Source organism: Festucalex cinctus, chromosome 20 (assembly GCF_051991245.1).
Source record: "Festucalex cinctus isolate MCC-2025b chromosome 20, RoL_Fcin_1.0, whole genome shotgun sequence".
Lineage (NCBI taxonomy): Eukaryota > Metazoa > Chordata > Actinopteri > Syngnathiformes > Syngnathidae > Festucalex > Festucalex cinctus.
In genome coordinates this window covers 14,802,902-14,816,861 of record NC_135430.1, presented here as the reverse complement: position 1 = coordinate 14,816,861, position 13,960 = coordinate 14,802,902, and the positions used below count along the sequence as shown (strand labels likewise).

Genomic DNA, 13,960 nt, shown 5'->3' with positions numbered 1-13,960 from the left:
TAGTTGTATCAACAAAACTGAAAATAATTCGAAGATCAAGTTAGTAAAGAAAAACACAGTCTAGTGTAATGTGCGACCAAATTAATAGGAAAAAAATAAAATAAAAATAATAAATAAATAATAAAAGTATGCAAATATTTCAGTAGTACCTGAGGAAATCCTAAATGTTGCACAAATTATGGAGGAAAAAAAAAAACAAAAACAAAAAAACATTCTGGAATGATCTGCCACTTAAACTTGGGACATCCCATTTGTAGCCACAAAGATCAGTGAGCAGAGTGAAGAGATTCCAGGTAGTGTATTCTACTACTCACTAACTAAATAACTAACTGACTATTACTGATTACTGATGACTTGGGTGTAACATTTAACAAGACCATTCATGATTAACTGCACAGGCATTTCTTGAAGTAAATGTTAATTATTAAAACCATAAAACATTCATTTTTGACAATGAAGTATAAAAAGAAGACAATTTGTACTGGAATAAATTCCTGTTTTTCTTTTTAGGGGGAAAAAAGAAACGTCCTTATAAAATCTTAAAAAAAAACAACACAATTTTTTTTTTCATATTTATTAATTAGAAAATTTTGAAGTATTATTAGGGGTGTCAGGCAATTACAATTTTTTTAAACATAATTAATTGCATGACCGACAGTTAATTCACAATTAATCGTAAATTTTATATCTTGTAAATGTACAACAAAATGTACAATAAAATATTTTTTCCTAAGTTTCGATACTGTTAACATAAAAGTGGAAAAAAATAAACTAATAGAAATATGGCTGCACCTTTTAGTCATTGATACAGTAGTTTCATAATTCACAACATTGTGCTAAAATTAAAAAGATGTACTGTACTGTAAAAAACGAGCATGATATCGATTTGTGTTGGTCATTTTTCTGCCACTAGATGGCATAATTGCATTTGTAAGACATTGGTCACAGCTCAGTGCATTTTTCTTTTCACATTAAGAGCTATCTAATCTTTAACATGAAGTAACTTATTAAATTCTGCACATTTTTCAAATTGTAAAAAACAACTTGACCCCAGTCTCCACAAATATATGCATTATTATTACTGCTAAATTTTGACGTGGACGTGTCTGCTGCGTTACGACTGGAATTCCCCCAGTATCAAGTAAGGGGCAGTTATTAATTGTGCGTTAAAAAAAAATAAAAATAGTAGAGGTAAAGGATTTTTAAATTAACGCGCTAATTTTGACACCCATAGTAAATTAGTTTTTACAAAATCCTACATTCTCACAAGAACACGTTTTTATGCTCAAACGCTCGGACCTCAAAATTGCATGTACAGTATGTAGCAACTCATATGCTATCATTAAACTCATTAGTGACGGAAAGTTGAATTACTCGCTCACATGCTCGTTATCCACTTCCTCTCCTACACACAGCTGCGTCATAAATGGACTTCTAATATAACCATCTTTACCGACAAACAGCGCTTTTAGATTTTGTTGTTCCTTTCAATTTGAGTGTCAGAGCTGAGGGCATCCATTGTTTCCACTGGCTTGTTGTGGTTTCAATTTTAAACACCAGATTAAAGCGCCCTTGTGCAAGTACTGTAATCAGTCTCGGGGCCCTCCATCCATGCTTGGCTCAGGAGAAATCAGAACCCCCCAATAAAATGACCCCAGGGCCCTCGTAATGGCTGACTAATGGTGACACATCGCATATCACTTCCAAATATGAAAAATTTACAATAGAATTACTCAGAGGGAACAAAGCTAAAACAAAAAGGATTTGGTTACTAGGTAGAAAAAAAATACATACGGGATAATTCACCATGGAAGTAATACCAGCTGCTTGAAAATATTTGATGAGCTCACTAAAAACAGGTACAGTCAAACCTCGGTTTTCGAACATAATCCGTTCCAGAAGGCTGTTCTAAAAGCGATTTGTTCGAAATCCGAAACAATTTTGCCCATGATAATTAATGTAAATAATTTTAATCCGTTACAGGTCTAAAAAAAACTTTTTCCAAGTTTTTTTTTTTTTTTTTTTTTTTTACTATTTTACACCATAAACTCCACTGTATACTGTTTACCATAAATAGAAAAGGGTAGAAATTGACAGTTTTATTTATATATCCTATCTAAAATGATGAAAAAAAAAAAAAATGCAAACACTACTTGCACTGCGCACTACTTTCCTCTTTTCTTTACCAGCTTTACCACTTGCACTTGCTTTCTTTGGACCTATGATTAGGGGCTAATAAACGATGCAAAACAAAAAAAAACAAAAAAAAAAGTTTGGTCGAGAGACGATTTTTTTGGACGAGTTCTGAGACAAAGTTCTCAAATTTTCTGGTTGAAGACCGATTTGGTTGAGAACAGAAGCGTTCGAAAAACGAGGTTTGACTGTATTGCATAAAAAGGAAAATAAGAATATGATTTTTTTTTTCCCAATGCGTGTGAAAAACAATTACAGTACACCATGTGTATATTCATGCCACATTGCAAAAAAAAAAAAAAAAAAACCTGGACCTTTGTGCCCTTCTAGTGCCAACTTGGCTGGATGAAAGGAATAGCTGGCTGGGAATCAGTTTAAAACCAGACCCTGCTGTCCTCATTAAAAGCATTACATCGTGACCTGCTGTTTTATGTTCATTGTCGTTAAGAGGTCAAATCAGTTCTTTTGTTAAAATAAAAAACAAAGGACAACAAACATTCTAGTGCCGTTTTAAGATTTACTTTATTATGCTTTCAAGCTTTTTTTTTTTTTTAAGTGAATGGACATCTGATGCACAATGTGCATATTTGTGTGGCGTTTCCATGTGCCCTCCATTTATGTGGGTTTTCTATGGGTACACTGGCTTACCCCCAAACAAATTTTGATGTGAAAATGTGAGTAGTAGAAATAATATTTAAAAACAATTTTTCTGACAATCAAACAATAAATTATCACCAGGAATAATTGAACAAATTTAATCACTAATCAATCTGGTTGTCTTATTAGTATTACTTAAGCTAATGCTAAATCTATCTTGGTTGACAGTTCCACAGCTGGAAATAACAACTTTATTTGGACAACATTTCCCATGATTCTTAGACATGGAAGCTGGAAGTAGTTCTAAATGAAATGGTAGTTATTACACAAACGGCCAGCAAGTGGCAGCAGAGTATAAGAGATCAACCAGGACTATGTTGAAAAAAAGCTAAATTACTCACAATTCTAAATAGATTTGTGAATAATGATGAAATTTAGCTATATTTTCAAGCTAATTGCTATTAGTCAATTCTCTGTTGGGCATGAAAAGCAGTCAGGCTATGCCCAAAAATTGTTGAGCAATATCAAGGACTTGGCTTTGCAATGACAAAAGGTCAAATGTTTTGAATCCTGCTGGTTGTTAACTTCCCCTCTGGATTTAAATGTTACAATTACATCGTTTAAGAGTTGGAAAACAAACTACGAATGGCATCGTACTGAACTGAACTCATTGGTGTGGTCTTCACATGACAGTTCAAGATCACACGCTACATTGTTGCGCTCAAATTTTCCACCACTTATTCCAAGCTCAAAGAGCAACATTTGTTTGACTTAAGCGAACTTAAAGCCCCAATACATAAAGTGGGCAAATGTCCTGGGAAACGACTTTGAGTTCCAGCGTGGAGCTCGGCCTGACCGTTCGCCTCACACTGTCAAACAGAACCGAGACGAGCCATTACGAACGGAACTTGAGCTGACGTCAGCGCTTTGGTCGCTCTCTGTGAGTTGTCATCATCAGCAGATGAGTTTCACACTAAAAACACCGAGTCAAAAGGTGGACCTGTGGACATGATGACTTACACAAACATGAACACGAAACTCGAGTCATCTCAACTCAACGGACGTGAAAGAAGAGACCGGCTGAAGCGATAGCGAGCGCAGAGCTTTCCAAATAATTGTTTATTATGGAGGCCGATTTCAATCCCCCTACGCCTCTTAAATAAAATATTGTTTTATGAGTTTACACCCATTTGTACAATTTGAACACATCATGCTTTGGTCTGGTGTGTCTCCCGTGGTTTCCTACGTCATACACGACAGCATGAATCTGATTTACTAATCAATGAGTGAACATGTTGTGATGTTTATCTTTAAAAATGATACTAACATACTATTCCTCTCATGCAGTCTTGGGCAACTCTCTTTTGTTTTGGAATCAGGTATGATCACAACACACACAACTACAAGCAAATGTAAAGAAAATGATTTTTTTTTTCAAACTATTCAAAATTACTTGGCTCTGTGTGGAAAAAGTAATCGCCCCATCTAGTTAAATAATGAAATGTCTGATTTACTCCAAACCACTTCAATCAAGAAATCACTTAAAGTGATACTTTACTTAATTTGGCCATTATTAGCAGTCAAACATTAATATTTTGCCTAAATACATTTGACATTTTCATTATTTTCACAATAAGTACCTTTAAAAACACATTTTGCAACTTGCTGTCGACTGAAAATGACATCACAAGGGCTCAGGTAACCAATCACAACTCAGCTTGTGAATGTCACATGACCAAACCTAGAAAACAGGTGAGCTGTGATTGGTTACCTGAGCCCTTGTGATGTCATTTTCACTCGACAGCAAGTTGCAAAATGTGTTTTTAAAGGTACTAATTGTACGTGAAAAATAATTAAAGTATCAAATTAACACATTTTCTCCCAATAACGTGTAAATACATTTATGTTTTAAGTGTCCCAAAGACGCATTTATACGTTTTTTTGTTTTTTTCATGCTAGAGCATACAGAAGGCTTTGATGTAGCCTCAACCGCAAAGAACAGTTGCAGAAATGGTAGTTATTACACAAACGGCCAGCAGGTGGCAGCAGAGCAAAGGAGATCAACCAGGGCCATCTAGAAAAAAAGCTCAATTACTTACAATTTTAAATAGATTTGTGAAAACTGATGAAACTTAGCTCTCTTCTAATGCTAATTGCTGCAAAACGGAAACAGATAGAAACCTACTTTTTTTTCCTGATGAAAGAAGAGACTTTTATCTTTCTTTTGATAGATTCCATGCTTTTATAGCAATAGAACACAATATTATGTAGTCCTTGCAAAATCAGTCAAAATCTAGTAAAACAGCAGGGAGGGAACGAGATTGCTTCTGTGAAAATGGCTGGGAGTGAATGAGTTAATTATAGACAAAATATTAACTTTTTATTGCTATAATGGACTAAATAACTGAAGTATCTCTTTAAATACAACGTGTCTGACAAAAAGAAGGCGGCCAAAAGAGCTTAAAAAGCTGCAACAAAATGCCACGACAATGCTCCCGATACCGGTATCGGAACAACACTAAAACCAACCCGCCAAAATGAGGTTGCTTTGTGAGTATTTACTTTAATTTGACCCAAATTTTCGGGTTCAATAACAAAACAGTTGTCAGTCCACACAATGAAACCCTATAAAGACAAAAAATAATAAAAAAAAAAGAAAAAAAAAAAAAAAAAGAAGGACAAATTTCTTCGAAATGTAAATAAATTAAATGACAACCTGTAAGAACAGGTTGTGTGTGATGTGAGTTTCTACTGTATTTCTCTACTACAATATTTAACATTTGAGAAATAAAAAAATGCCGAATGCCCAGTGGACAACACTGGCTTCCTTTTTGTTTCCGACATAACGGCCCATTCGGTATGTCAGCATGTTCACATGAAGAATCGTCACAGGGCAGAGAACACCCAGACGTTCATTCCTCCAGCTGACAAAATGTTACTGACATAACCAAATTAGGTGTGGGAGAGGGTGGGTGGTCAGGCTTGCTCCTTAAGGGGGGGGAATCCTGTCCCAACTCCAAAATCTAACAGAACACATACTGGGGCAAAGAGGGGAGTAGCGCAATGGATGTAAAAGAAGTCGGGAAAACACACAATCGCAATTCAAGACGAAGCTCAGGACAATGTTGCATTTTTCGGGTAAACATTTAATGGTCGTTTTGGGAATAATTACTTTTGGCCTTGACTGACTTGAAGGAATTGGGTGTTCCAATGATAACATGATTTTCATCGATTATTCACAAGAACATGTTGATGTAACAATTTCTGTCTATGACTGATGTAGACTGGATTTCTTCACCGGTTGACTCACTTGAAAACGATAAGCGACACACCAAGGGATGTTCTCCAATATCGGATTTCAGAATGAACAATGGGACGGTTCCAACACCACCAAAGATCAATTGCTGATTTTAAAATGGACAGGGATGGTCAGAAATTATTCACCGGCCTTTTGCCATAAATAAGATTCATGAAGACGCTGATAAATGCTCATTACATATTATCGCCATATTTTCTCATCAAAGCACTTTCTGAATGAATCAATATGAGTCCTGGTGGTGATTAAAGCGCTGATGGATCAGAGCCAGACTGCCCTTTTAATGAGAAGATTTTCCATCAACATGATTCTAGATCGCTCTTATTCATCATAATAGGTAAGGACATGGGCATATGGAAACCTTCGTTTCACCGCGGCGTCATTAGGATGACCGATTGCGGCTATGGCCCGTCACTCTGCCGCATAGTATGTCACCGGAGGAAGAGAATTCATATTCACAAGGTCTCGCATTCATTAATCCCGCTGAAAGAAAGAGACCTCGTGAAAACATAAATGACCTTGCGGTAATGGATGCTCTTTTTCAGCCTGCGCGCGTCTCCGCAGCACCACTTGAAAAGTGGCACAAAAGTAGCAAGATTTTTGCCCCAACCTCACCGACATTCGTCTTTTCACCCTGTTTGTCACCCGCACAGATCAAATAGAAAATGTGAGCCAGATGCCAGACTGCCTGCTGACAAGACTCATTCAACCAACAATTCCACTGAATCGCTCTTTCATCCTTGAGTGGTTTAAGACATTTTAAAAATAAACCCTAAAGTACACACCGAGGGATTTTGTTTTCCAACTTCTTCATAATGAAATGATGACATATTGTGTGTGAACTGAAATGACATTTCTGGCTTGGAAGCCACAAAATGGCAATTCAGACATTTAAAAATGAGGCAACACTGCCATCTGGTGGGAACACGTCAATAGATGGCAAAACACGCACTTTAGATGGTCATATATTCATTTTAGATTGCTGCAGTATCTAGCACAGGCTCATTTTTGCAACGTTTTGTGACTTCCTCCCACATTCCAAAAACACGTATCTTAAATTGACGACTTTAATTTGACATAATATAGCTTACCTTTGGTTAAACATGCCTCTGAAGTTGTAACAAGCTCGGTAGTTGGGCATGGGCTTGGGATCTAAAGGCCTGTAGACCGCCGGCTCGCCTCTCTTCATTGCCAAACCGTTCAGCTCCACTGTTGGGGTTATACTGCCTGTGTGCGGATGTTATGTGGAACAATATCAGTACGTTTACATGGGAAATAATAAATGAATGTTTAATGCTGGTCTCAGATTTTTGGATGAACATTTTAAAATTAACTCAACAAAATGTACCACCTTATTTAGGTGACATTTTTTAATGCCAATATAAATGTTTTATTCATCTAACATCCATATACTGTAACTTCAAACATTTTTATAGGGGTGTGAGGTGATTTTTAATCATAATTAATCGCATGACTTCAATAGTCATATCTGCTCTAAATAAACAATTTTTTTTTTTTTTTATTGGTTTTCATACTCCTATTAACTCATTCACTCCCAGCCATTTTCACAGAAGCAGTCCCGTTCGCTCCCGGCTGTTTTACTGGATTTTGACGCATTTTGCAAGGCCCACAGAATATTGTGTTCTATTGCTATAAAAGCATGGAACCTATCAAAAGAAAGATTAAAGTCTCTTCTTTCATCAGGAAAAAAAAAGTATGTTTCTATCTGTTTCCGTTTTGCAGCAATTAACCTGAGAAGAGAGCTAAGTTTCATCAGTTTTCACAAATCTATTCAAAATTGTAAGTAATTTAGCTTTTTTTCTACATAGCCCTGGTTGATCTCCTTTGCTCTGCTGCCACCTGCTGGCCGTTTGTGTAATAACTACCATTTCTGCAACCCTTCTTTGCAATTGAGAGGCTGCATCAAAGCCTTCTGTATGCTCTAGCATAAAAAAAAATAAATAAATAAAAAACCCACTTAGGACACTTAAAACAAACAAAAAAACCAAAACATTTACACGTTATTGGGAGCAAATGAGTTAACATAACTGGGGAAAAATGTAAAACTAATAGAAATATGTCTGCATCTTTTAGTCATTTCATAATAATTAATAAAATTGAGTTAAAATTAAAAAGATGTACTGTTAAAAAACAAACAAACAAAAACGAGTGTGATATTGACTTGTGTTGAAGTCATCTTTCTGCCACTAGATGGCATAATTGCATTTGTAAGACGGTGACAGCTCATTGGATTTTTCTTTTCATATCAAGAGCTATCTAATCTAGTTTAATATGAAGTAACTTGTGAAATTCTGCACATTTTTAAAACTGTAAAATACAACTTGACCCCAGTCTCCACAAATATATCCATTATTATTATTAAATTTACCAGGAATTCTCATTCTAATTGACTGGAATTCTCCCAGTACCAAGTAAGGGGTGGTCATTAATCACGCGTTAAAAAAATTAGTGGTGTTAAAGGAACTTTCAATTAACTCAAAATTAATGGACTAATTTTTAACATTTTTTTTTACCTCCACAACTAATCATGGAAATATATGTACAAAGTAGCTTTGCCGTTTTTGTACTCATTGACATGCAACCAAAACATCTTTCATGTAATCCTTTAAAAGACACTCGTTGAGATGTTTTACTCTTGACTGACGGTACCTGGATTGCTGTTGATGTCCACTTTCGGTGAGCGGGGCATTGGCCTGGGAAGGACGCTCTCATCCAGAGCTTTGGAGGCTGTGGAATGTTGAGCCTTTTTAATGCTCGAGCCCTCCGCCTCCCACACCTGCTCCCCAAGAGTCAACTGCACTGTAAAGATCTGCAACAGCGACACCCAGTGGCAGCACCACGTTATGACATGATATAAACAGACGTAAAAAAAAATAAAAAAAATAAAAATACCATGATTGCTTTTGTATCAACATTTAAGTCATTGAAGACATTGAAGTTATGAAGCCATTTAATAATAGTATAATAATAGACTGAATTTCTGTTGTTGTTTTGTTGTTGTTGTCCTCACCTTAGCATGTGCAGGGCCTCTCTCATTGAGGAGCTTGTACTGTGGCTGGATCCGATTGAAACGGGCTAACTCATTCACCAAACACATTGGAGTTTTCTCTTTAGGGTTTGCCATGTTCTCCTCGGGCGAACCTGACGGCAGTACACAGAGAAAGACAACATTGAAGAGTGGATCGCAGGGAACGAGCTTTTCATTTTGTAGTGGTGTGACCAGAGGGCGATGAGTCCGTCAAGACTTGTTGCTGGGAGAATTTTTTATGATAATTTTTAATGATCATTATTATTATTATTTTTTTTCAGTTTTATGAAAACAGGTTTCCTACACATTTGAAATGTCGAAATTCCACACTTTCACCAGACTTATTGGTAAAAAAAAAAAAAAAATCCTAAATAATTTGTTAACATTTTTTTTTAATATGCACCGATTCCAAGTAACCAATCATACCACTAGTACTTTTGATAAATAACATTTCAATTAAACCAACAGATATTGCGGTTTAGTATTCATTTGTAATAATTTAACGGCAAAATAAAACTAATAATTTGTTCAAAATAAACTGTACAGCACAAAATAAAACAGGTTCAGCTGTTAAATCTTTAGCACAACACTATGATATTGGAAAATAAGGCAATATGGCTGAAAAACTTACAATATACATTAACTCACTTGTTCCCAAAAATTTATAAAAATGTTCTATTTAAAATATTGCCATGGTCGCAAAAAATGTATTTACATGTTTGGTTATTTTATTTATTTATTTATTTGTTTGTTTGTTTATTTATTTATTTATTAAATGCTGGAGCATACAGAAGGCTTTGATACAGCTTTTGAACTGAAGATAATGCTTGAAGCAATTTGTCATTATTACAAAAATGGCCAGCAGGTGGCAGCAGAGTATAAGAGATCAACCAGAGCCATGTTGCAAGCTCTTTTCCCCAGTGTTTTCAACAGATTTGTGAATAATGATAAAACTTGGCTATATTCTAATACTAATTGCTGCAAAATTGAAAAAGAAATATTTTTTTTGCTGATAAAAGAAGAGACTCTAATCATTCTTTTGGTAGGTTCCATGTTTTTATAGCAATAGAACACAATATTCTGTGTGCCTTGCAAAATCAGTCAAAATCCAGTAAAACAGCCGGGAGCGAAGGTGGTTGCTTCAATGAAGATGGTCGGGAGTAAATGAGTTAAGTATTTGTTATCTGCCAGTATGTATAATTAAATAAATAAAAGCAAAAAAAATTACAATAAAATACAACTATTCAGAGGAAAAATACCATTCAAAATATCTGGTAGTTTTACTAGAAATGTACATGGTATCGGTCCAATACTAGGGATAGACCGACCGATTATCGTCGCCGATATTGGCTGATAATGGATCCATTTAAAAAAAATAATAATAATAAAAAAATTAACTTTAGGGAACTAATTACCGGATATTTAAATTTTCACAGATGCTGCTGACCCTGGGAACTCTGACCTTCTTTTTTGTTGTTTGAAATTAAAACTAAGATGTCAAATGTGAATAATTGACATATTTAGATTTTTTTTTTAACTTTATTCACAGTAGAAAACAATAGGGAGCTATTTACTTGAGTTTTTATTTAACTTTTGAAGACACTACTACCCCAGAGAGATTCATGAATTTTTTTGTTCGATTTTTAAAACAAAAATGTCTATTGACGAAAGATTTTTGTTTTTTAAACTCCAATATTTTACAAATCCTAAAAGTTGCTCAATAAATAAACATATGCTTAAAAATTTGAAAAAATGTAGAGCTGGCGTGACTATTTTTTCAACTATTTCCCCTTTTAGTCAAAATGAACATTGACTCCAAATATTAGTTATCGTCGTCCTTGACTACTAATAATCAGTATAGGTATAAGCCCTGACGAAATCATGCCTATCCCTACCTGGCGGTGTGGCAGACACAGGAGCGTCCCCGTATCCAGCTGCAGGAGCGGGGCAGGCGGGTGTGGGGGACGGGCCTGTGCCGTTGACAGAGGGCTGCAGACTCAGGGATCCTGGGCTGGCCATGGCCGCCAGAGGACCTCCGGAGGAGAGGCCAGGACCAGCCTGGGGTGCTGAGGTCTGTACTTTCACTTGAGCCATGCTCTATTCCTGAAGGGGGGAAAAAAGAAAAGAAAAAAAATGTCAACATTTGAGTACAACGTCAACACAATTAATAAAAGTTTAATGACATTTATTGTCATCATTTCTTATGCAAATTTGTATTTTAAATCCAAACAAATTGGCACCGTGAAACAGATGGAGTTCAGTCATAGATGTTCCACGGTACAACAAATTACAAGCATTCAAATCCCTTAACCCAACTCCAGAATTTAAGCAAAACTAGCTCGGACTTTCAACGAAGAAGCACTCTGCGGAGCACCCGTTCTGATGCTCCGGTAGCCATTTCACAGACAATGAAGCTTTATTTGCAGGAGCTTTGCTCATGTTACTGCTGCTAAGCTCCACCGGAAAAAATGGGAATCCTGAATGCCACAGTGGTTTTGCACTCACATTCTGAAGTCAACTCATAAAAATTGACAGTCAACAAAAGGGCAAAATTAAGAATATTGCCTTCTACAAATGCTTTACTCTCTGGCTATGTCATATTAAGGAAGTCAAGTTACATAAAAATAAATAAATAAGCAGCAAAATCCACCAATTTTTATCCATCTGAGGGGGCAGCCATTTTGCCACTTGCTGTCGAATGATGCCACATATATAGCTCAGGTAACAACCAATCACAGCCCAGCTTGCGAATGTCACATGACCAAACTCAGAAAAGAAGTGGTGGCAGCTTGTTTTCTTTTGCATATTCAAAATTACTCTTTAACCAAACAAAAATACTGTATGAATATTACTTGAATATTCCAGAACATTCAGTAGGACACTCAAATTAACGTTTTAATTAACAGTTTACAAATCACTCCCACACACCTTCTTGAAAGAAAGAAAAAAAAGCTTGTGTGAGTCTATAACCTTAAGCAAAATTGGTCTTTTAGCCATTTCAGAATAGCACAACCATGAAACAAACCCTTTCAGTCATATTTACCCAAGAACTGGCAATATTTCACAAACTTTGCCAAGTAAATGAGCACGTCTGGGTGTGGAGGAAACTCAATTATTTACCGCTGCAAATACACGCTAATTATTGGATCTGTTGCCTTCAGGTGTTTAACGGCGTCTTTAATAATAGCAGCATCTTTATAATAATAGCATCTATACAATTTGAATCCTAGTGTTGAATTGTGTTGAGAATTACTGATATTTTGCCTTAGTTAGAAAACCAGGTTAAATGTAGCTGTAGGCAGTATAATGACTGAAAAACTAGCACCAAATAAATAACATGACATTTCGACTTTCTGCTCGACAGTCATTCATTCCATTCTCATGGCAACCCATTTTCTCCATGCTTCCGTTATATCATGCACAATTAGAATGCCAAACAACCACCCGTCAGCTCATCGTTTCTTGCCTCAAATACGGTGATGGGTGTTCGGGTTGCACGCTGTCTACGACCCCTACAGCATACATGAAGGCTGCGACTGTGTCCACTAGCAGGAAGCTAACGTTGCCAAGTAGAAAATCAACCTTTCATCTGCCTGGCAGCTCCTCAAAACAAACGCACGCGATGTGCAAGAACTCCAGCACGATTATGGAGTCTGTAATGGGAAACGATGTGGCGTTTGGCAACATAATGTCTTGGTATCGTTGCTTCAGCTGGTTTCAAGCTCATCATGGCAGGTCGGCCGAGCACCCCTCTTGTTAGCATCACCATAGCGCTCCATCTACCTCGAAAGTCTCGCCCCGTTCATTGCACATCGGCGGCAACGTAAGCGGAGTGACAGCGGCATGACAAATCAACCAGAGACAACCTTCACACAAAGTGACGAATATCCATGTGCATTTCTTTACCTTTGTTCAGGGCCAGACCCCAGTTACACCTCCAACATTGGCAAACACTAAAGAGAACTGGAGGCAGTTGAAACATACCATTTAATAAGTGTGGGTAATAAATAGTAAAGTACATCAAAAACATTGGTAATTTCAGATTATTCACATATACGTGTGTACGGAGATAACGTCTTGTTGGTCTGGGTTGTATTAAAAGTTTTATATTGCCTCTATAACGTCGTAAGACATTGACGCAAAACTGGAATGAATTAAGACACCCCCGCTGTGAACGAATGGTTCAGTCCTAGTTTTCGTCTTGAGCAGCGTTCATTCAGACTATATTTCTACACGATTTACTTTAGATTTAGTTAAATAATGTAAAAATATGTATTTTAAGATTTTTAAGTTCGAGAAAGCTCAAATATGTTGTCAAAGTCCTGCCGCTTATGACAGGAAAGAGTACTGCTTTGGTAGATTGACTTTTCGCTGCCATACGTGGATCTAAATATTCACATTCATATTTTTGTACATTACAGCCAATGCACGTATTATACCGAATGTATTATTTTTTTGTGATATTTTATACCTGTTACCTTTAAGTGTTGCTAGCATTCAAAGAAGCGTTAAGTCAGAGAGCATGTAAACGTTACCATGACGACTGTCACGCGAATTGCAGCTGGTGATATTCGGTTCTTTCTCAGTGGTGATTCCGCCATCAAACTATGTTTTAAATCCCAAAGATACAGGTAAAGACACCGCTATTGTATAGATCGTTCACACCAGTTAAACAAAAGTGAATCTTCGCTTTTATTATCGATTATGAAAATGAACAGGCACCTATTACACAGAGCTTGAACGTCCCACAACATTTTTTTTTTCCAAAAATAAATATGAAACTCTCATTAGTTTCATTCAAATAA

At 36.3% G+C, this 13,960-nt stretch overlaps 1 protein-coding gene across 3 annotated transcripts in view; it reads right to left on the bottom strand.

Annotated features, from left to right (window-relative positions):
- The window catches only part of stau2 (staufen double-stranded RNA binding protein 2), a 79,892-nt gene extending 66,706 nt beyond the window's left edge, over nucleotides 1–13,186 (bottom strand). For 2 of the 3 annotated variants that reach the window (XR_013280809.1, XM_077508480.1), the window contains exons 1-5: nucleotides 13,062–13,186; nucleotides 11,051–11,258; nucleotides 9,138–9,268; nucleotides 8,777–8,936; nucleotides 7,198–7,333 (exon numbers count right to left, since the gene is read on the bottom strand). Coding sequence is in view for 2 of the 3 variants with exons in the window: in XM_077508480.1 (XP_077364606.1) it covers nucleotides 7,198–7,333; nucleotides 8,777–8,936; nucleotides 9,138–9,268; nucleotides 11,051–11,249 (626 nt within the window). In the remaining variant the exon portion in view is untranslated. Of the gene's footprint in view, nucleotides 1–7,197; nucleotides 7,334–8,776; nucleotides 8,937–9,137; nucleotides 9,269–11,050; nucleotides 11,259–12,621; nucleotides 13,017–13,061 lie in introns of those variants that run through there. The other variant, XM_077508481.1, reaches the window with a different exon arrangement.
- Between the last annotated feature and the right edge of the window lie 774 nt (nucleotides 13,187–13,960).